Source organism: Amphiprion ocellaris, chromosome 7 (assembly GCF_022539595.1).
Source record: "Amphiprion ocellaris isolate individual 3 ecotype Okinawa chromosome 7, ASM2253959v1, whole genome shotgun sequence".
Classification (NCBI taxonomy): Eukaryota; Metazoa; Chordata; class Actinopteri; family Pomacentridae; genus Amphiprion; species Amphiprion ocellaris.
Genome location: NC_072772.1, coordinates 10,717,145 through 10,739,276, shown reverse-complemented (window position 1 = coordinate 10,739,276; position 22,132 = coordinate 10,717,145). Strand labels below are relative to the sequence as shown.

General features: G+C 39.8%; 1 protein-coding gene across 1 annotated transcript in view; it reads right to left on the bottom strand.

Moving 5' to 3' along the window:
- Positions 1-1,101: 1,101 nt before the first annotated feature.
- LOC111579029 (cGMP-dependent 3',5'-cyclic phosphodiesterase) overlaps positions 1,102-22,132 on the bottom strand; it is a 175,281-nt gene continuing 154,250 nt past the window's right edge. Inside the window, 20 exon segments of the mRNA XM_055012123.1 lie at positions 1,102-4,634; positions 5,493-5,599; positions 5,738-5,776; positions 7,959-8,071; positions 9,187-9,286; positions 9,414-9,488; positions 9,842-9,889; positions 10,429-10,516; positions 10,604-10,726; positions 12,634-12,704; positions 12,830-12,919; positions 12,921-12,953; positions 13,062-13,139; positions 15,337-15,449; positions 16,541-16,592; positions 16,594-16,716; positions 17,103-17,184; positions 17,525-17,588; positions 18,111-18,150; positions 18,249-18,360. Coding sequence (XP_054868098.1) covers positions 4,400-4,634; positions 5,493-5,599; positions 5,738-5,776; positions 7,959-8,071; positions 9,187-9,286; positions 9,414-9,488; positions 9,842-9,889; positions 10,429-10,516; positions 10,604-10,726; positions 12,634-12,704; positions 12,830-12,919; positions 12,921-12,953; positions 13,062-13,139; positions 15,337-15,449; positions 16,541-16,592; positions 16,594-16,716; positions 17,103-17,184; positions 17,525-17,588; positions 18,111-18,150; positions 18,249-18,360 — 1,786 coding nt within the window. The 3' untranslated portion in view covers positions 1,102-4,399.

Here is a 22,132-nt window from a genome sequence, read left to right as displayed (position 1 = left end):
TTGTGTAAGAATATAATTTTAAACACTATGTCTAAATTAGTTAAATTTACCTCCTTGTCCATCAGCTATAACATTAAAGTACTGCTACATATTGATGCATCAATGATAATAAAGAAATATGGCCTAATAAACCACCTGTGCTCCACATACATTAACTTGTGTTATTTTAATATTATAGTAAAACCTTTACTTTTACAAAGGTGAAAATTGTTCATTTAAGTAAATGATCTGAATACTTCCTTTGCCTTCAACTTAAGAAATATATCATGTAAAGTAAGTCCTGTACTCAAACTTCTATGAATGTAGAAGTAAGTAATTTAAATACAGAATCAAAAGTTAAAATACTGATGATACAGAAGAGCCACTGTCAGTTTAAATTAGTAAAGGAAATATGTAGCTTGTATAAGATTCATTTCATGCCTTTCTATGGGTGTTCTGTTTATTCCAGGTTAATGTCATATTCAATGTTATCTACCTTTACGTAACATTCTTCGCTTGAATGTCCCACCCACAATGTGGTAATTTTACTTTTTTTTATTTTTAGCAAGACTTGTCCCATTTTAACTGGGATAACTTGATGAAATCCAAATGTGCCCACACAGGATTAGACATAATTTTAGGCACAGTATAAAAGGGACCCATGTCAAGTTCCTAAATCATACATATCCAAAGTAAATTACTTTTTAATTAAATTTTGCATCACTTGGGGGCTCTTGGTAAAATACAATTTGAACATGTACTCACTAGAGCTTCATTCTCCAATACAAGCATTAGATACAGCATAAACAAGCTGTGACATGTTTATTTCAACTACAGGCAGAATGTGGAGAGGAGACAACGCTGGACAGAGCAGTCAGTAGTGGACTGTAGTAGGTTTTGGCTCCTGGACCTCTGATGTGTTAATCTGGCCATGCTTATACAGTATGTGACATAAGCCAACAGGATCAGCAGAGATGCCACTGTGATGACTAAATCAGGTGTCGCCAGATACAAACCCATAACTCCAGGCAGCCGACCACACTGTCATGGTGGAGTGAAACTGCACGGCAGCTACAGCATATGGTGTGTGTGTGTGTGCACATGTAGAGACAACACCCGAGAAGCCTTTCACCAGATTTATTCCAAGAAAGAAAAAAAAAGATTCAAAATGTTATCACTTTGCCTTTGTCTCAAAAATGCTCTTGTTCAGTACATCTGAAGGAGAACAAGACCACCAGCACTCAGAACTCATCAAAACAAATAATTAACAGACGACTGGATTTAGTCCTTAGTATAAGCATCATTTATACATTTCAGATTAGCCTGGGTTTGTATTTGTGGTAGAATATCATATGTATATCTTAAATACACATATAGTTGTCTTTCATTGCTCTGTCAAAGCTTGGGGTTGTTCAAAAATGGCCTGGAAAAAAAAAAAGAAATAGAACAGGATGCAACCACTTTAAATACATTACAGAATCGAAATACTTCCCATTGTAATAATGACAGACAATCAAGAAACATTTTTTTTTTTAAACTTTGTTATTTACAGCAATTATATTTTTGCCACTTTCAACAATTATGTCAGGGGTGATCGTTACAGTGACGTCACATCACAGGCTGTAGTCCTGCTGTTCTGTGATGATGGGAACTAGATTGGGTTCATACTTCATGGACAAGCCGTCATGATGTATCAGAAAATATGAACACAGCCCTCACTCCAACAGTAGAGAACAAAATATATTTTAAGTTGCGTCTGTTTTTCACTTTGCAGCTTGGCCAGGAAGTAGAAAACGTTTGCTTGGCACATTGGGCCCTGACTCGCTAGAACGAACATAAAAGGACATATACACACTCATCATAGAAAACTGTCCTAGGTCTGAACTCTCAAAAGCATTTTAGGATTAAAATTGTCACACTCCATTGACTATTTTTTTTTCTCAATGGAAACATCAGGATCTAACACTTAAAAGCCTTTGGCAACTCAGACCTAAAGCAATAATTTAACAAGAGGCATAGGTATTTACATAGGAATCTATGCAATGTCACAGAGGCAGACACTTCATATTGCACATGAAAAAAGGCAGGTACATACGAAACAGTGGTTCTGAAAATAATAGAAATGGGAAAACCACGAGTGAGTTTGAGAAAGAGAGAGTGGCTCTTCTACAAACACAGCTATGCCCTCTTTAAAAATGTTATAGTAAAAATATTCAGTCCGTGAAGCAGACCAAGGTAGATCAAACGCTTTCATCCAGCCAAGCTAATGCACATCCCAGTGTAGGTATAACACATACATCAAACCACTTTTGCGAACCAATTAACCTTCCTCACCGATGCACCTTTGTGAGAGCCTTTCAAAGACAGATTATACATTTAAATCCTATGATTGCAATATTTTAGCTTTCATCTGCTTTCACTGACACTAACATTATTAGGGCTGTATAAAAGGACAGAGACATGAAGAAGAAATTCAAGCAGATCACACAAGGTTCAGCCTCATTTCTGTCAATACCAGCTTTGTAAAGACCTGTTACACCAGCATTTCTCTCCTGATCCTCAACCAGCTACCTCCACTGCTTTCTCTCTCATCCAAACACCCACTCGTCCATCCACTCATTCGCTCGCTGACTCTCCACATGCAGCCTACATACAGTGATGTCCATTAGAGATTTTTCTCTTTTCAACTATTCTGCGGTTATCTTGACTCTGCAGCATTCCCTGGTTTAAACATTGTTAGGGACAACTGAATATAGTGTATTGTAACAGAATACACCACGACCCCCCTCCCCAAAAAATGTCAGGTTTTCTATGAGGCACAATCTGAGAACTTTACTCTATTTTCCCAAACATTTCCTTTGGAGTGCAGCAAATAGTGAACTGTTCAACGGGTCATTTCTGTGATGGCTACATCTCGAGTTCCTTTTTTTTTTCTTTAAAAAAAAGAATGTTTTGGGTGCACTGAGAACTGAACAAAATGCTTTTATGCCTGCGTATATAACACCCAAAGGTACAGATAAAATAGAAAGAAGTGAAATGACATGACATCTGAGGTCTTCACACAGTTATTTCACAAATATACATCTTCTCAGCATGGCGATCATTCAGTCAACACATTGGTACTCATACTATGTCTATAACAAATACACAACATACATACTAAACAGACTCTTTATTTCAATTTTCATATATTAAAAGCTCTAAGAAAGGCAGCAAAGATGCGCAATAAGGCAGATCCATATGACACACTCCATATAACACGCTCTAATCTGGCACATTTACACGAACGAATGAGATGGATCCTTTAAAGGGCTTCAGTTGCTCTCTATCTAAGTGAGTTTATGAGAAAATCAGTAAAAAAAAAAAAAAAAAAAAAGAGGTGCTGAGGAGTGTGAGGGATGATGAGAGGAAAAAACTGAAAGTGGATTTTAGGAAATGAGTGGCTGTTGTTTGAGGTGTAAATGCTTACTTGATGTAGTGACATGCTCTTAGTATGGAGAGAGGGAGCGTTTTTACTGCTGTATGCATGGAGTAGAGTCCAGGATCAGTGACTGTAATTGATGAGTGATTGTCAAATTGTCCTTTTAACCCCCAAAAACAAACACAATGAGGGAAAGGGACTCAATACACAAGAGGGTTAAAATGTTTTCTTAACAAATGAAGAAAAACTCCCTGTACAAGTTTATGGTCATGAATTAATTAAATATACTCTGAAGAGCTGAATACAAAAACGTGTTGTGATGGTATAAAAATGGACTGTATTAATTTCTTAGCTGTGGAGAAACTCAACACTGACCCAGATAAAAGGAATAATACATGAGGTGTCCGTACAGCATGCATTCATAAGCATCAGGTGAGGGCTATGGCAGCTGCTTTTGTCTGAACAAAGCTGAGCTTTTTAAATCAATATAAGCTATTATGAAACATTTTACAGAAAGTATAGCACTTCATCTTACTGTTACATGTTGAAGTAGTCTTTGCCATAAGAATGAATGCCCCCCCCCCCCATCTTGTGTGTCTAAACAGCATGTGCATGTACATGTGTGTCAATGTGTGTGTGTGTTTTTACAATCGTAATCAGGATCAGCACTGTATGAGTGAACTTGTGACTAGTGGTAAAAACCTATTTTTCCAGAATAGCTGCTGAAAAAGATAAAGTCACCACCTTCTGCTTTCCACAGCTGTAGACACAAGCCACATGTAGCATCTAATCAGCTCAGATGGATCCCCTCGTTTCAGATCGCTCGTCTGATTCAGTTAGTTTGAAACGTTGTCCCGTCCCTTCTGCACGGCCTGCTAAGCATCTAAGTGATTGACAGCAGAGAGAACCGTCCCTCTTGGGCCGCTGAAAAGGAATCCTCAGCCTCTTATTGGACCACAGACAGAAAACTTCACGAAACCGTCAGCAGCCCCGCCGCTGTCACTGACCCCTTCCTCCTTCTGTGTCGTCAAGGCAACCGTTGAGGCAGTGGTCATCGCTCCCGAAAGCCCCCTGGGACTGCAGCAGCTCGTACTCCTGGTCCAGGAAGTCCAGGCTGTTGTTGCTTGGCAACCCACGGATGGTGAACTTGTGGGACACTTTGGTCCACTGCTCACGATTTGCTGCCACTCTCTCGTAAAGCTCGGTGGCCCCAGGAAACAGTTCAGACAGCAGCCTGAAGGGACAGAGGGACGTGGGGGCAGGACAGTTAAAGAGCTGTTACTGTAACACTTGACGTGAAATCTGAAGTACATCTTACACATTATTGCTCTACACTAAAGTCTGGGAATTTTTTAAATTCGAAATCAAATGATCATTTAATTTTACGTTCTTTTAATTTCATGTATTTAACTTAAAGTCTTCATGAAGTCAAAAACATTGAAATGTCTTTATTATTTATATGTGTGGTATTTACTGTAAATGCAGCATTTTGTGCTGCTAAACCCCAAATAAGTGATTTTTTTGGGCCACTTGAGGGTTGTAAACACAACATATTATCGCTTTAAAAAGGTTGATAAGGCAAGCGTGTTCACAGTTTATTATTTGCACTTGCAGCAGTCATCAAGCAGGATTAGCATTCATATGGAGTCGTGTTTGTGTCCACCTAATGAATTTAAATTCAGTATTCACTCTAATTTTATCTGTTTTCCTTTCTACCGTCTCCTGAGGGAAATATGTGACTTAGCAGCTAAAAGCTCCTGTAGTATATGTTCAGCAGCAAGCCGCTAACTGTGTACAGTGTGTTTTAAGAGGCATTTCACTGGAAAAAAACTGCAGGAAACAATATGGATGAATGTGAATACAACGGCATTTAGCTGAAAGATGCTAAGATGTTGGTCCAAGAGACGAAGGAAGCTTCAGAATCAGATAATAATTTGCTGAGACTCGTTTCCCAAAGGAGTTATACATTTTTATGATGAACATATGGAAGAGACTTCTATTGACTATTTTCAGCTTTATTTGAAACTAAACTTCTCTCTCTGTATGGGGAACTGATGCTGTATGATGTGCTGCTTTTGCTTTTGGTACGTACTTGTAGATGGGCATGGCGATATGTTCCATGAAGCTGATCTGCAGTTCTGGGATGTACGCTTTCTCTCTGTCCATCATCTCACTGGGCCTGTTCCCCATGGCTTTTTCCTGCACACACACACACACACAAACAAACACAATGCAGATAGGAGTAACAAGCTAAATAATATCTACATAACACACATTTCAGCTGCATGGTAAATAATTTCACATGCCATTTAACAGAAAGTGTAGAGTGACACATACCAGATCTCCTTGAGAGAAGAACTCTTTATAAATCAGCTCCTGTGGACATAGATACATATTATACTGCATTAAACAGGTACACTGATTAAGTTCATTTAAGATCCAGATTACATTTGTGTCATGTCTAACACATATTTTTTAAGGACAAAAAACGGTCAGTTAAGCAGTTTGGACTTTCATTCGAATTTAAAGGTCCCATATTGAGTCTCTTTTCAGCAAAGGTCATTCAGTTTTTAGCTGAAAATACTGCAAAGATGGTTAATTACCCCCTCACTTTACAACTCCTAGTTTTAGCCTGAGTGTTTTAGAGTCTGTAGGTTTAAATGAAGCTGAACTGCTGCACCGTTCCTTTCTGTTGTGATTAACAGCAAAACAGCTGACCTAATGACAGCCAACACAAATGTGGAGTTTGTATCACTTTGGTAGGCAATTTTTGGTTTGTCATTGTTACGGCCAGCGCCTCCTACCCCGGGTGTGTGTGTTAACTAAATATTGTGGCTTATGCAAATAGGGCCGTGTGATCCCCACTCCCTGGTTGGACCACGACGACGGAGGCGTGGCTGCGGCCGGGAGTCCCAGTGATTGGTGCGGCGCTTACCAGGCTGACCAACCGAAAACTGCCAACTCCTTTAAAAGAGCTGGCAGTTCCACTGAACCGGGCAGCTGACTCCCAGCGTGCCGTTTTGTGTTACTGTGTGGTCGAGGCAAGATTGTCTGTGTGTGCTAGGAATTGGGCCAGGCCTAGAATTAAAAACTGATACAGCTTCACTTCATTCCAGGTAGTTCCTTCTGTTTAGGTTTCACCAGGATTAGGGGTGCTGACTCGTGTGTAAGTTTTGTTTTGCCAGTTCCTCTTTAGTGAGCCTTTTTGTTCCGTTTTTCTTTTGTCCACCGCGATGGTAGCGTTAAGTTCTCCTTATGAGAACTCTTTTTGTGTTTTGATGTTTTCTTTGATTTGAGCAGCACCCACCAGCCCTCTTCCTCAGTTCTGCCTCAGTTTGTATAGTATTTTGCACATTTTCTGTTCAACCTTTTCTGTAATAAATAATTTGATTTTTCCACCAACAACTGTTTATGTTGCTTCCCTTCCCCCCCGAGCCGGGGTTGTAACAGTCATTCAGTAGTTCAGTAAAATTATCACTGGTTGTTATCTTATCAGCTGTTACTTTTCATGTTCAACTTTGCATCGACCACAAAACACAATAAAAATGGATTTTCACCATACTCAACCTTTAAAGTGAGCATAATCCAAATTTAAATACAAATTTTCCAAGCCACTATGCCTTGAATTTAGACTAATATCATCTGCAGGGCAAACCTGCTGTGTCACAGTCTGGGTTTTTGTTTTTTTGAGCTTTATTTATTTTCCAACTGGACCATGCTAAATCACAACAGTGCTGTAATCCGAGATAAACTGCCATTCCCGTTTATTACATACCAGTGTTTAGTGTGATTCCTGTTTTTCATTAATCCCTTTGCCAGTGAGAAAATAATGTACCAACTGAGACCAATACAAGCCAAACACTGTACAACAATTTTCTCCAGTGAATTAGACAGAAATGTGTTGTTGGTTCGGGATTACAGTGCATTTGCTTTAGGTGCTAGGTGTTTGGAGATTGAGGGTGTGGGATTTAGGGCAGGGTTTAGGGGTTTGGTGTTGAAAAGAGGGGCAGGTCGAGATTAAACATAATCCTAAAATGTAGTGTGATCTCACAGAACAGAATATAATAGAATATAGCTCAAAGGTTGTTTCCAGCTGTACAGATTTGCATCTCATAATCTTTTTTGTCCTAGAAAAGAGGCAGTTTTTCTGTACACACATTAGTAATTGGAAATCTTGAGGAGTGTGCTAACGAAGAGGAAACAGAGATTTTAACGAACATGAACTGTCAGAAACTTCGCTCCTGTAATCGCATTAAGCCAGACCTTTTCTCGTTTTTGTTTGAACTTGCACCAAGCAGCTTGAACTGTTACAACATGCATTGTGTTAGGCCACTATAATTACCACTATTCCATACACTAATACACTTCTGCAATTTGTACTGCACCAATGACTAAGCATTAATTTGATTTAACTCCTCACATTACAATGTTGTTTGCACTAGCAACGGGTCACGTCTGTATAGAAATGTGTACTGTAACAAATAACACATCGTACTAAACACATGGCCATACTCTGTATAGTGTAAAATATAAACATTTATGTAGACTAAACACTGACAGCGATCTTCCGTGTGGTTTTCCAGCCCTTGGTTTGGTCTGACAGGTCACACGAAGTCATCAGCAGGCACAGCAGCATGGAGCGATGGGTCCGGTTTTTTGGATTGTATCCAACTAAAACACACAAACACATTGCTCTACATAAACGGCATTTCAAACAGTCATGTTAAATCACTGATAAAATAGTTAAACTTCAAGTTAATACATTTTACTGATTAATTCAGTGTATTTTAGTGTCCTGTACTTAAAACACCCAGTTACGACACACTGACACACCGATGACCAAAAGCCACATATGAATGTCAAAAGTAAGTGCGGTTTGCATGTTTGGTAAGAGGCCATTATGATTCCAAATTAAACTACTTTAGTCTATGATTGACAAAGTACACACACTGTGGTGTGAGAAAGTTGCAAACTCATTTGGAGGTTTTTTTTTTACTGTCCTTGAATTGCTTTTACAGCTCAAAATTGATTCCACTGAGGAGACACTCAGGATAACTTATAATTGGTTGCATTCAGCCGCAACAAACCGCTGGCCAGAAGGTTACAGCCAATTATATTACATAACAGTGTAAGTAACTGTCTCTGCAAGAGGGTAAATAGACCAGATTATTAGGAAAGTCAGTGCTGAATGCTGCGAGTTTGACCTCAGATCTCTGTAAAATAAGTCACTTAGTGAAGATGTTGAGAGAGAATGTTCCTTTTGTGTGGTATTAAGAAGTTACTCATTCTGCAGAGGAAATGGGTTGATACTTTAGTGTTCAAAGAAAGTGCATCACCCCTTAAAAGCATAACTGTTGTCTGAATAACTTTCATAAGTATGTGACCAAACTTCTTTGGGATTGCATAAGACTGACACATGTACACTACCAGCCAAAAGTTTGGACACACTTTCTCATTCATTTGAATAAGAAAGTGTGTCCAAACTTTTGACTGGGAGTATAGATGATGATGTACAGTAGTTGGTCTGACTGTATATCTGACAACCAAAGAACAAATGTAAACTATATTTTTACTTGATCAGTTGTGTCTGCTTAAAATATCATTCACATTGAAGGTTTTCTCTTCTAAAATCAACCTGTTCTAGTTTATGGAGAGGTAAGAATAATAATTAGGTGCAGTCAGGTGCATTGGATCATCTGAATCAAGGCCCCATTGGCTGTTCAAGGATGTGAGCGTAGAGCAAAAAGCACAGACGTGGATGTGCATACTGAATTACTGGGACGTACTGTCAGCCATCTTCTGTAAATCCTTGAAAATGCGCAGGTGGTGAGCAAGGTCTGTAGCCAGAATTATGTCTCTCATCAGATCCAACATGCGTTGGTAGTCCTGAAAACATCAAAAATATCTTTAGCTTTCACAGACAGTGATAGAAGAATTGGGAATCTAAAGAAAATGAAAGAAAAAAGAGAGACATAATTGTTGAAGTGTCAGAATGTCGGATTTTATTTTTCACCTTCCTGTTGAACTTCTCAAAGATGTTGCAGCCGTGAGTGTTCAGAATGGCGATGGCCTGGGCAAAGTGATGCCTCTGTCATGGCAAATAAAGCAGAGTTAGAAAATGTGTGAGTAAATCTGAAAATGATGCCTTTAATGTAGTGCCAAGTCATGTTGCAATGCAAAATGCAAAACCAATTTAAAAGCCTTGCATTGCCTCATAGCCGCTGCAAAAATTCAGCATTGACTTTGACCACTAGATGTCATAGCAGAACACAATATTAGTCACTCAACTGTGAAGGGAGACAACCATGAAGATGCAAACTAATATAACCAATGACAAAACTGTGCTCTCTTGGTCTCTTCAACAAAATATGCAGTAAAGACTTATAGCGTCACAAGTGCCCCACATTGTTGTAAAAGACTGTTAAAGCCCTGATAGTTTACCTCCATCACAGATCCCTCTGAGCTGTAGAGAGCAGCCAGCACAGATTGCTAGAAATAAAACAGACAAATGAAACAGAATCCTTTCAGCGTTCACGTTGCATTGATTCAAATGGAACAACATCCTTCAATAAAATGCAGCAGTGTTTCTCTTTAACAGTTCATGTCAGCTCTAACATAAAATTCAGAAGAGGAAACATAAAAAGAGGATGATGAGACGATGAATGACCTTTGTTGTGTAACGCCAGCTGGTGTATGTGTACTGGAGGGTGCTGGAGGGTTGTGCACCAGAGCAACATGCTTGTAATCACAATGACATCTAGTGTCTCACTGGGGCAAATTCACAGATGATGAGCTAAAACCAGACACTCTAATATTACTGAAAAACACCCAGAGCCTGGCTCTTATTGACGTACTCCATTCCCAGCATCGACAGTAAATTCCACTTTTTGGTATTTGTTTTTAGTGTGCTGCTCTACTGCACTTGTTTGGGAACAAAAATGTTCTTATTCACCTTCTACTTTATATATTACTGCTAATGTTTCATCAAATACTCTTTAATAAAGCAGAAACACATTATGTGCTCTCACCGAGGCGACTTGGAAAGAATTGTTGGTGCCACGGTGGTCCAGGTCATGGCACATACAGGACACAAACAGAGCTAAAATCTCTATATCCCTGGAAGACAAACGACAAAAGCAGAATAACTGTGACATAAACAATGCAAAAATTAATTACTTAAGTATTTAGGAGTTGGATACTCACTCGAGGTAGTTGGACAGCCCTAGGTTTTTATAGAGCAGGTAGCAGAAGTGTGAGACGGAGAAGGCGTGCATCCAGTTGTGGTACGGAGGATCCCTGTAGCCTTTCTTCACCATCAGACAGAACCTGACAGCGAGGCAGCACTTTAATTACGGTCTACACCTCAGCATGATGCCAGTGACACATGCACTTGAAATATAAAAGTGATACATCATTACCCCACTTTTTCTCCAACATGTAATTGATAATAATAAGAACCTTTATTTAAAGAGCACAATTCATGCATAAAATATAACACAAAGCGCTTAATAGCAAACAAATAAGGGAAGTAAAATGAACTAAAATTGAATTAAAGCAACGGGACAAAATAAAGCAAAAACACTTAAGAAAAAAATGGTAAAAAGCCGTGTCTGAGTTTGACAGCAACAGATTTAGATTCCCTCGGACCCTCAGGCAGACTGTTTCACAGTTTTGAGGTGTAATTAGGAAACTCTGCCTCACTGTGCCTTTTAGCTCTAAACTCAGGAACAATCAAGAGTTTGGGGACCTAGTAGGCACATATGTCAGCCTTTCAGTGAATTAAAAACCAGAAAAAGGATTAATTAAAATGAATTCTGTGACAGGCAGGTAATTATTTTTCTAAAAGATTTTAGGAGTGGAATAATGTGGGCGTCTGTCTAGCTCTGTGCTGCTGTTTTCTGTACCAGCTGTAACTGACCAAAATTTTTCTTAGACACAACAGACAGAAGATAATTACTGGAGATAAAAGCATGTATTAACTTTTCTGTGTTTCCCGAGGTCAGTGACAATCTATTTTTGGCAATATTTCTGAAAGCCCCTCGCTGATTGTTCGTTAAACCCCTAAATACTCATCTCTATGTATTAAAGTTTAGAGTTTTCTTCCCCCACAAAAACAACCTGTTCCTGCCTTAGAACAGCTCATATGTAACTCTACAGTGTTGTTTCCTCTAGTATGTGCAGATCTATAAAGTCTCTGTCATACTCCACCCACCCCTCTCTACTCACTGCAACTCGAGCACACCAGCTCACTTATGACTCTGTTCAAACCCCATAAAACTGCTGCACGCTACACAATGGTTAGTAGTAATATTGCAGTAATTCATCCAAACATGTTCAAAATAGGGTCAGATTCTCAAGAGGAACAGTGATACAGAAAAGCCCCACCCTGCAAAGTGACAGGATCAGTTCTTTAGATTTGTTATTGTGAAACCCTGGAAGTCTGAATCTGCGTTTTTGAGACTGCCATGGTGTTGATCTCTTGTTTCGCTGATGATGCTTTTCCATCATATAAAGAAAACAGCACACAAACGTGCTACAAAGGTAAAAAAAAAAACAAAACAAAAAAACCCCTTGATTTTCACTGTGGGGTCCTTGAAATAACCTGAGATTTTAGTGATGGAACCAGTGCAGCATTGCAAATGTAGGTCAGAATTAATAACACAAAGGTTTTTGTTTTGTGCCCTGCTGTTTACGATGTATTGTTTTAGGTGGTCAGAGTTTTTTTCTCTCAGGTTTTGCTTCCATAACTAGGATCTCAGGCTAGTCTTCATCTGGCAGCAAGAAGTCCAGAGACTAACGTAAGAGAAGCATACAATCAAGTTGTGGAAAGAACTGCAATCCTTTCAGCTTACACAGATATATTTAGCTCTGTGTCGTCTGCGTCATTATGGAGAAAGGCGTTGAGATTTAATAATATTGAGTGATTTCATCATGAACAGTTTGCTTAAGACAACTGTTCTCTCTTTTCATGGAGATTGGGTCTTAAAAGAGTAATACGACTAGAAAAATGAGAATAATTCAGCAGCAACAGCACTTAAAGCCCATCTACTCCAACATACTGTAAAGTAGTTGACAAGAATGTAGAAGAAGATTAAAAACAGGGAGCTGGTGCTAAAGGAAAAAGCACATCAGAAAGATCAGTTCCTCAGTGCAGACTATCTACAGTAACTGTTAAACACACACGTACACACAGACTCATGTATTCAGTAAATGAACCCATGCAGTTGTCAGACCTGGCCAGAGTGTGCATTTCCATCTTGTACGTGTTGATGAAACCCATGTCTTCAAACATGCTGAGGATGCACTGCAGACACACAACAGGAGCAGTTCCATCAGTTTTCTTCCTGCATTTTCATCTTGCAACTCTATATTTCCACTTTTCCTTTTAATGTGTAATTCTTCAGCACACACCCTCTCTCCTTTCCTTACCATGGGTGTGGTGTCATCAGGCAGGGATCGTGGCGTGTACGTGAATTCTGCGAAGCACGGGTGAATCTCCTGCACCGGATCGATCCCCTGGCACCAGCAGCTTGGACACCTCTTCCTCTGAAACCTGCAACAGACACATACTGAATCATATGGAGTAAATAATATTAACAGTGCCAGTAAATACTATGTGTTTCTGTGTGAGAGCGCGAGAGACGTATAGGTAGGATTTTACCTTCATATGGTACATCATCATTTCATTAGCCAGGTGGGACCTGAACTGAGCCTCGTGGACTCTCTTGTAGAGCAGAGACTAGAGAAACAAACAAATCCATTATTATTGCACAGATACCTGGCTACAACATGATCCACAGATCAGCTGCAAAACCACTGTTTTCATCTTTTTCATTCAAGACAACAGACTGGAAAGAGATTGTGTTTGATTCTGGGCATCCAAAAGAGCTTTATTTCAAAATTAAGCAAAGAAATATCAGTCACAGTCACACTTTTCCTTCTGTTTGTAGTAGATCATGCAGCTAAACCCCTTTTGTTGCCCTTAAAATGTATCTGCTTCTGGTCTGTGTTTGTAAGTTCATATTTAAATGAAAAACTCTCGATTAACATCCATCCATCCATCATCTATACACCACTTAATCCTCATTAGGGTCGCGGGGGGCTGGAGTCTATCCCAGCTGACTTAAGGTGAAGTCAGGGGACACCTGGACAGGTCACCAGTCTATCACATGGCTACACATAGAGATAATCACATTCACACCTACAGACAATGTAGAATTAGCGATTAACCTCAGCGTGTTTTTGGACTGTGGGAGGAAGCCAGAGTGCCTGGAGAAAACCCACACATGCACATGGAGAACATGCAAACTCCATGCAGAAAGACCCCAGGAAGGCTGGGATGCGAACCGAGGATCTTCTAGCTGCAAGGTGAAAGTGCTAACCACTAAGCCACTGTGCAGTATAATTTGCAGGACACTTTGAACATCCTTCTGTCCAGTGTGGAAAACAATAAAACTCAAACTGATTACTGCTTACGTTTCAGTACACGAGGGGAGCTGCTTTTTCAACGAACAGAACTGTGTACACCGTGATGCAGCGTTGATGAATAATGTATTTGGTCGTGTTTTAATGATTAATGAGTTGCCTCGAAGGCAATTATTTTTCCAATCAAACAGCTTCATAGTTTGTAGATAAACTATTGAGTACCTGCAGTCATTCAAAGGTCAGACTCTACAAGACCCAGTTAATATGAAGGTGAATCGGAAATCCTGAATAAAATATCACATCACAGCTGTATGTTTGTAACAATAAATAATGTAATAAGACTTTTCTTTCTTTCTTTCTTTCTTTCTTTCTCACATTATACATAATGTAAACACGCAATTATCATTTTTAAATCTACATCAATCAGTAGTTGGTTTAATTCATCTTAAAATCCTTAAATTACTCAAACCAGTTGTATGTCTGAGGAAGTGAATTACTAGAGGCAAAAAAAAATAAATCAATCCAGTTATTGAAATTTCTGGTGAACGATGATGAAAGCAGCAGCAATAAAGAGACATTCGATGACAAAGTTTGATCATCACATTTTGAAAAATGTGGTTTTACAGCAAGCGAAGACTTATATTTTAGGTAGTTGAAGGCTTGCAAACACTTGAAAACAGCAATAAAAACTATAAAAATATTTCTTGATGACATTACACCTCTCTCTCTCTCTCTCTCTCTCTCTCTCTCTCCCGAACATTTTTTTGATCATCATTATAGTTAGAAACATTTCCATAATGGTCTTTGTGAGACACCTACTGCAGCAGGGCTGAATGTATGTTAATGGGTTTGCAGGAGTCATACAAAGCCTGTGAAGTGCACCACAAAAGCCACTCAGTTCCATCAGACTGAATCTCTTCAAATTTCCCTTGAGACTTCTCTCTGCTCTGCCTTTGACTGAGCATTTTGCTCCCACTGAACTGATCCCACTTTGCCAGACAGGATCAATCACTCTAATCTAACAGCATTAAGAGCAGATATACCACTCTGTTTTAAGGAGTAAGATGCTCCTAATGATGGACATACTGGAAACGTTTATTTTCTGAACTTTTTCTATTCGTCTCTGAGCTGTCAAATCAATCAGTGCTTGTAAGGATTCATTGGACTTGGAGAGATGACATTATTTAAAATCAAGCTGGCTTAATGAACTGAGTTTGTTTACAGTGAGTCAGTGTATATGAAGATGAACGTGTCTCATAGGAAATGTTGCATTTATTCCTTTTTAATGATTCATGTGAGAAAAGTGAGAAGTTTACTTTATGCTTAATAGACTTGGTTGTGTAACTCGTTTGCATAGCCATACACTAACCTACACTAACAAATGGAGCAGAGGAGTGTGTTGACGAATGTGCAGCATTTAATAAGAATATTGGAAACAATGTAATGCGTTGTCCTCATCCATGGCTGTTCAACATACCTAACCAGAACATTTAAAGGTTATGGAGACTCACGTGGGCGATGCTGATACCACAGTAGATGGAGAAAGCTGTGGCCAGATCCTCATCGAAGCGGTTGAACCACGGCCCATTCATTTTATTCACCAGCTCGGCGACGCCAATCACCTCTAGAAAAAGCAAGATTTACAGAGGAGGCGAACAGAAATAAAAGTGGAGAGAAGAATGGGAAAGAAAAGGTGAAACATTGAGGGTGGAAACTGAATGGAATGAGATGGATGTAGGCAGCGAAAGTTGATGATGAAGAAAAATGGTGAAAGGCAGAGATGAGAAAATGAAGCACAGCCAGCCAGAGATGCAGAACAGACGTCGAGTCAAAGGTCTGCTAACTTCAATTAATTTCACACTAGACTTCAACCTAATTGCACATAAAAAAGATCACAAATTAAACTGTTAACCTGAGCCAAAGACATTTTTCTATATCACGACAAATTGCACTGAATGCACAGTTTCTTTACTTGGACATAAGCAAGCAGCCATCAAAACGAAGCAGAAGGTTCAGAAATCTCTAAGTATGGAACACACTGAAGATGGTCTAAAGTGCCCTTTATGCACTTCAACAGTTTGGCACAAGGATGTGATGTAACTGCTCTTTGTGCTATTCTGAGAGAGCACCTGTGTGGAAATGTAGCTTCACTTTTTAAAAACAAAACAGGAAGAGAAGGTAATGGATGTGCTGGAGAGGGAAAAAATGAAGCATCTGCCACTGGTGAAATAAGATGAAATCTAATAATATGACAAAAAGCTGATATTTGCCATTGAGTGCAAGTTGCTCAGTGATGGCAGAATGCGACAGCAACTACAGATGAAGCAGAGCTGAGCTACTGCAAAGCAAAGTAGAAAGAACTTCATTTGGTTTGCTTTTATTTGTTATGCTCCAAGTTGCTGAAACAAACCTTTTGAAGGATCTGAGAATAGCTTAATGTGTAATATATATACTTAAAATCTGCTCTTTGAGCACTTCATATGACTAAAATGTTTCAAAAACAACCTTTTTCATCTTCATCTATTTCATTTTTATTGTATTTTATCTTTTTTTGTATCATTTCAACAGAAAGTGTCTTTGAATTGCAGACGTCTGTATGAAAAGTGATATGAAAATAAACACTGGCGATTTATGAAGCTTTAACTGAGAGAAGAAACATTTTTCCAAGACATTGTCCTTTCAAATGCTTTTGTGAAGGCGATGTTGTATTGTTACCGTTGTTCTCATCTTTGATGGGGAAGCAGAGGATGTTGCGAGTCTTGAAGCCAGGTGCTGTCATCGACACCGCGGTAGAAGAGAGGATGGGAGTAGGCGTCTTTAATGTTTAAAATCTGACCAGTGGTGGCAACGTGACCTGCGATGCCCTGATCAGCTGGAATACGAAACTCCTTCTGCACTCGGACATCGACACATGAACAAATGTTTGTCATGGAGAAACTTTTTAATTAAAAAAAACAACAACACATTTTTGTCTCTATTTAAACATAGACAGTAGAGCCAAACAGAACAGCAGCAGAGCCGCTCAATTATTGGGCAGGTTCACCATTAAAGTCCGTCTGGGGACTTGTGTTCGCCCATAATTTCCTGTTTGGCTCTGGTGCCAAACTTTCTAATAAATGCATAAAATGTCCCCATTTTTTTCTGTTGATGTAGCAAACACACTTAGACCACAACACTACAGGGAACATGCAAGATAAGCGATTGTATAGAGAGAAACATTCACACAGAGAGATTAAAAGCGTGTTTGAGTGAAAAGACAGATGCTTGTTTGCTGTACCTCCTCGTCGCTCACCACACCGCCATCAAACACCTTCGCCACCAGCTCATGGCTGACCCGATCCAGCAGGAACACTGAACAGCTGCAGTAACAGAGAGTTGGAGGGGTAAAGGAGAACGGAGCAAAGAAAGGAAAATTGCAGCGGTTTATCTCATTTCATCTCAGGCCATTTAGTAACTTTTATTAAATGAGGCAAGTCAGTTAAGAACAAATTGCCAAGATAGCCTTTGCGAATGGAGATAAAGACATTTGTGCTACACCCAGCCACACACACACACACACACACACACACACACACACACACACACACACACACACACACACACACACACACACACACACACACACACACACACACACACACACACACACACACACACAGACAGTGAAATGCCCCTTTGAAGATGAATCAGAGGGCTTACATCTCTGCATCACTGAGGTTCCTGGCCTCCACTATAATTTCCTGTAACAGCACTGACACATCATCTGAAAGAATCAGAGAGAGAGGGAGGGGGGGAGAAAAGAAGAGGGTGAGAAAGGAATTAAAAGGAAAACAGAGGAAATTAAACGGATACAGCAAAGCTCATATAGACAGAAACAGAGATTACACCACGCGTGGTCGTGCATCAGCTGCACAGGCTGATAAGAGCTTTTGTAATCAACCGTTCGGTTCAGTGAGAGGCAATTTGCTCTACCACAGGATCAATTTTTGTACCTGCAATCATGATGAATCAACAATGACTTATTCTACTGTTGGTGCTTACTATTTGATAAAGCTGGAAATGCCTCGGCGTAATTACACGATACAGAGGTGGAGCCATCTTTTAAATGGCCTTTTGATTTTATGATTATGATACTGGGCGTAATCACCTGTAGGGTCAGTAATATCTCATTCAATTATGTGCGCCGTTTCACTCGGTGATCACTTAAATATCTGCCAACTCGTCTGACAACCTTCCTTCCCTCACACAGACAGACAGACAGACAGAGGAAGGAGAAAAGACTTACCCAAGTGTGTAAAGAGGTTCTTGGCCACTTGTAAGAGCGCCTATGTGGAGAAACAGTGGACACAGAAAGCGCTTCAGAAGGCAGCTTCATGTATATTTATGTGTACACGTGAGGTGAGTGCGTGGCCATGTGCAGTACCTGGCACTCCACTTTGAGCTTCTGTTCTTTCTGGAAGGCCAAAGTTGAAGTGAGGACCGTTGAAGTGTAGCAGAAGCAGTGCTGGATGGCATGTTCATCGACCTCTGTGTGTCTGCAGAGACAACCACACACACATGGTCGAATAAATCTGAATGGAATTCAGAATATAGACACTAACTAACAGGCTGCTGTGTGATTTTAGAGTCCTTAGCAAATATCTGTTTCATACGATTTCATTATTTTAGCTTTTTGCGCATTGAACACATGGAAGACCAGCACATTCTCAAGATCACTACTGAAAGGCGATGCTTTCAAACTGCTTAATGTGTAATTGTTGTCATTTAGTTTTGTGCTGTTTCGAAACCTCAACTCTGCATATTTCTCTGTGTTCAACATCCCAGCAAATGAGAAAAAAACTCAGTGATTTGAAAAGAAAGGTTTAAAAGAATGACCGTCTTATTTTGCTATCATTAAATTTCTAAAACATGCTAAATAAGTGCAAATGAAACAGTTATTGTAACTTATTAGTAAGCTGACAAAACTGCAGTTGCCAGTTATTCTGACAATAAGCAAATGTTCACTTTTAAAGCAAAAAAAAAAGCCCTCCACATATTCTTGTATATGTAGGAGTTATATATCATTGTAAACTGACAATCTCTAGGATTTGCACTGCTGGTTACATAAAAGCTATAATATCACATTTGACTTCAGAAAATTGTAATAAACATTTTTCACCATTTTCCATCTTTCCCAATGGATTCTAAATTGTACCATTTTAATGTGTTTTAGATATATTACACTTTGTCTCCACTTTGTTTATGTGATGACATCAAATTTTCTATAACACATAAAGCACATAACATCAGTTCATGATGAATGCTTTGTTTTAGATTAAACGTTCCATTGCAAGTAGCATTTTATAGCATATAGTGATTAAAAAAACATAAATGTAACACTATGAAGTAAGAGATTTTAAATAACTACTATTTTTCATGCATGCATTTCATAGATCTGTAAATTACCAGCTGACATACTGGAAGGTAGAAGACAAACATTTGTAGATGAGCTGATAGTGAAACCAATCCTTAGTTGTAGTCCTAAAAGAAAGGCAAGATCCAAATAAAAAAAAACTACAAATCTACGGAAAATGTACTCAGAGTCAAGTTACTATAAAATGTCTGAAATGAGCGAACTAAACTCTGCAGGAACTGAATGTGGCTGTGGCAGGCAGAAGCAGTGACCACAGAGATGCGATCAGTTGCCAGTAGTTATGTGTCTTTGCCTACAGAGGGCAGTGGCACATTATGATCAGGGGCAGTAGACCCCCGAGGCTTTCTTGCCCTCAGCTTACACTCAAAGGAATTAGGGAAAAAGACCCGATCGGCTCAGTTTTGGGGCAATTGCTTTCATTCTGCCACCAGCTGTGCAAATCTTTATGATTGACATTCAGCAGCGTTCCAGAGAACAATAGAGAAGATGGAGAATAATTTTCTCTGATATGAGCTAGTTATGATTGAATACAGTCTCCATTTCCACAGCAGGAATAACAACCAGTGGGAGCCCATTGCCAAGTACAAGACGTTTTACACATGCAGCGAAAAAGCACAGAACATTTTCCACTAAGAAACTGATATTTATGAAGACGACAGTCAGTGAGAATGTGTGCATCCTGTTTGTTCTGTTGCGATGCTGCCATGAGTTTGGCTGCACTTATACGGTGATACAGACATTTTGACTTTCTGCCATGTCTTGGGAGTAAACCCAACAACCGACAGCTTCGCCCTCCAGTGGATGTCAACACAAAAACTCATCTTGGTGTTGTGTAACTGTGATCTCCAGGATACAAGTTTATTTGAGTTCATCATTTTTGTGCTCCACACATTCTCGCATTCATTCTCAACGCGCTCTGTGTAAAAAAAAACAAGACATGCTGATGTTTGTAGTGCTTTCTGTGCAGCGTTGTCATCTGCCTGGCACCACAACTGAGTTATGGACCTGTTGCTGGCGTTACAATATGGTGTCAAGCACCTGTGTGCTCAGTAAAGAGGCCAAATTACACATTTAGGAGGCAAGAAAGGACTTCAGCAAGCTCTGAATATGCAGTATGAGTACGCAATCTATATGATCAGGCGATGTTTCTTGGAGATATATGGCTCTACTGAAATCTGGATGGCTGTGCTGGAAGCAGAGGATAGATTTATCACAGTTTATGCACAGTTGCGACCATAATCCTGCTGCTGTTACTATGGTAATGAGATGCCAGCTCTGTCATCAGCGCCACTGGCAGAGGAAGAAATTATAGGACATGATCACTGCTCATCTATCTGAGTCTTCACAGAGGGAAAGTGTGCAAAGGAGAGGGATTGTATCCGAGTGCCTGCATCTGTGTGAAAACAATATACAGAATAAGTTTCCTCACACTTTCAGAGTGTTTCTCAAACATGGAAACAAGCAGCTGGAGTGCGTTTTTACAGACTTCTGTATTCAGGAGATAGCAGCAGTGCTCCTGGCAGCACACACACACACACAAATACATGCCAAGACATGGTGCCAAAGCAGGCAGCCAAGCCACCCGCTGCTGTTAGACTCATGACCTGACTCCAGATCATCACATCGGCATCATCATCACAGCCATCTGGTCACACACACACACACAAGAGGAGGGGGTGATTTGACACAAATCCAAATGTGTCACGGTATCTGTTCAGGGTCGGACTGGTAATGTGGATTTTCTGTCAAAGTCCAGACAGCTGCTGGACATGACCGAGCCCGGCTGGAACGACGGGATGTAGTCAGAACACCTGTGGATAGGTGAGAATTGGACACTTAACTAAATATAAGTGGAGCTTTCTGTGACAGAGGGCCTCAAATCGAGTGGGAAATGCGCAGATCAGTGGACTTCAGTGAGCCAAACACAGCTGGTAACTGATCAAATGTAACGTTTCTCGTTTCCCCGAATCATGTCACTGTGTGCTGTCCTTCCAGACACTCAGCATCACAAACAGTTTCTGCGAGAACTAATTAAAGAATTTCCAATTTCACATGGAATACCAGCAATCAGATGATCTATTCAGCTCTGCACGACAAGTGAATGTTTGCAGCCTGCTCACAGACCTTGCTGCTTGGCTGTACACATTTTTATGCTCGTTGTGTTTTTAAGTTATGCTGTACTGTGACTAAGTGGCTTTATTAGGTGACTTGAAAAGAAATAACATGCTGCAAGCAGCCTGTTGTTGTAAATGTAATCTGCCAGTGTTTTGTGCTTTGTGATCTGAGGAGGTAAGCAGCTTTGCTTTACAGAATCTATAAGACGGATAGGAGAGACGTTTGTAAGTTGTGTGTCTATGTTTATGAAATGCGCATTGTTTTGCCGTGGCATCTAAAAGCCATCCAGAGTTTGAAGAAAATCCAACTGCCTCTGTGGGTTGCATACGTGACTCTACTACAAATGTAAAAACATCAAGTTTCATTGTAAAGCAGCACCTGCATGATCACGTGTCATGCATTCTGCCTTTTAGAGGGCAATCACCTTTCCATTACCCCTTCATTTTGCACATATACTCACACCTTCTGTGCCTTTTGTTTGGAACCCAGTATTACACTTCCTGCATTTCTGTCATGCTTAACCCTCTGACTTCCAAGCAGCTTCTGGCATTTATTGCTCATGTCACATTTTTACTCACTCTCGGCTCATTTCTCACTGCAATATAAAGTCCTGCACTTCTATGAAAACAACACAACCATGGCTAGAAGTAGAGACAACTCAGAAATGTCTTTTGTGCAGTAGGACTCAGTTAAGAAGTCATGAAAAAAAAATCACAATTTATTTTCTCTAATTATTTGTTTTACTGAAATTGAAAAAAACTGGAATCAGCATGTACAAC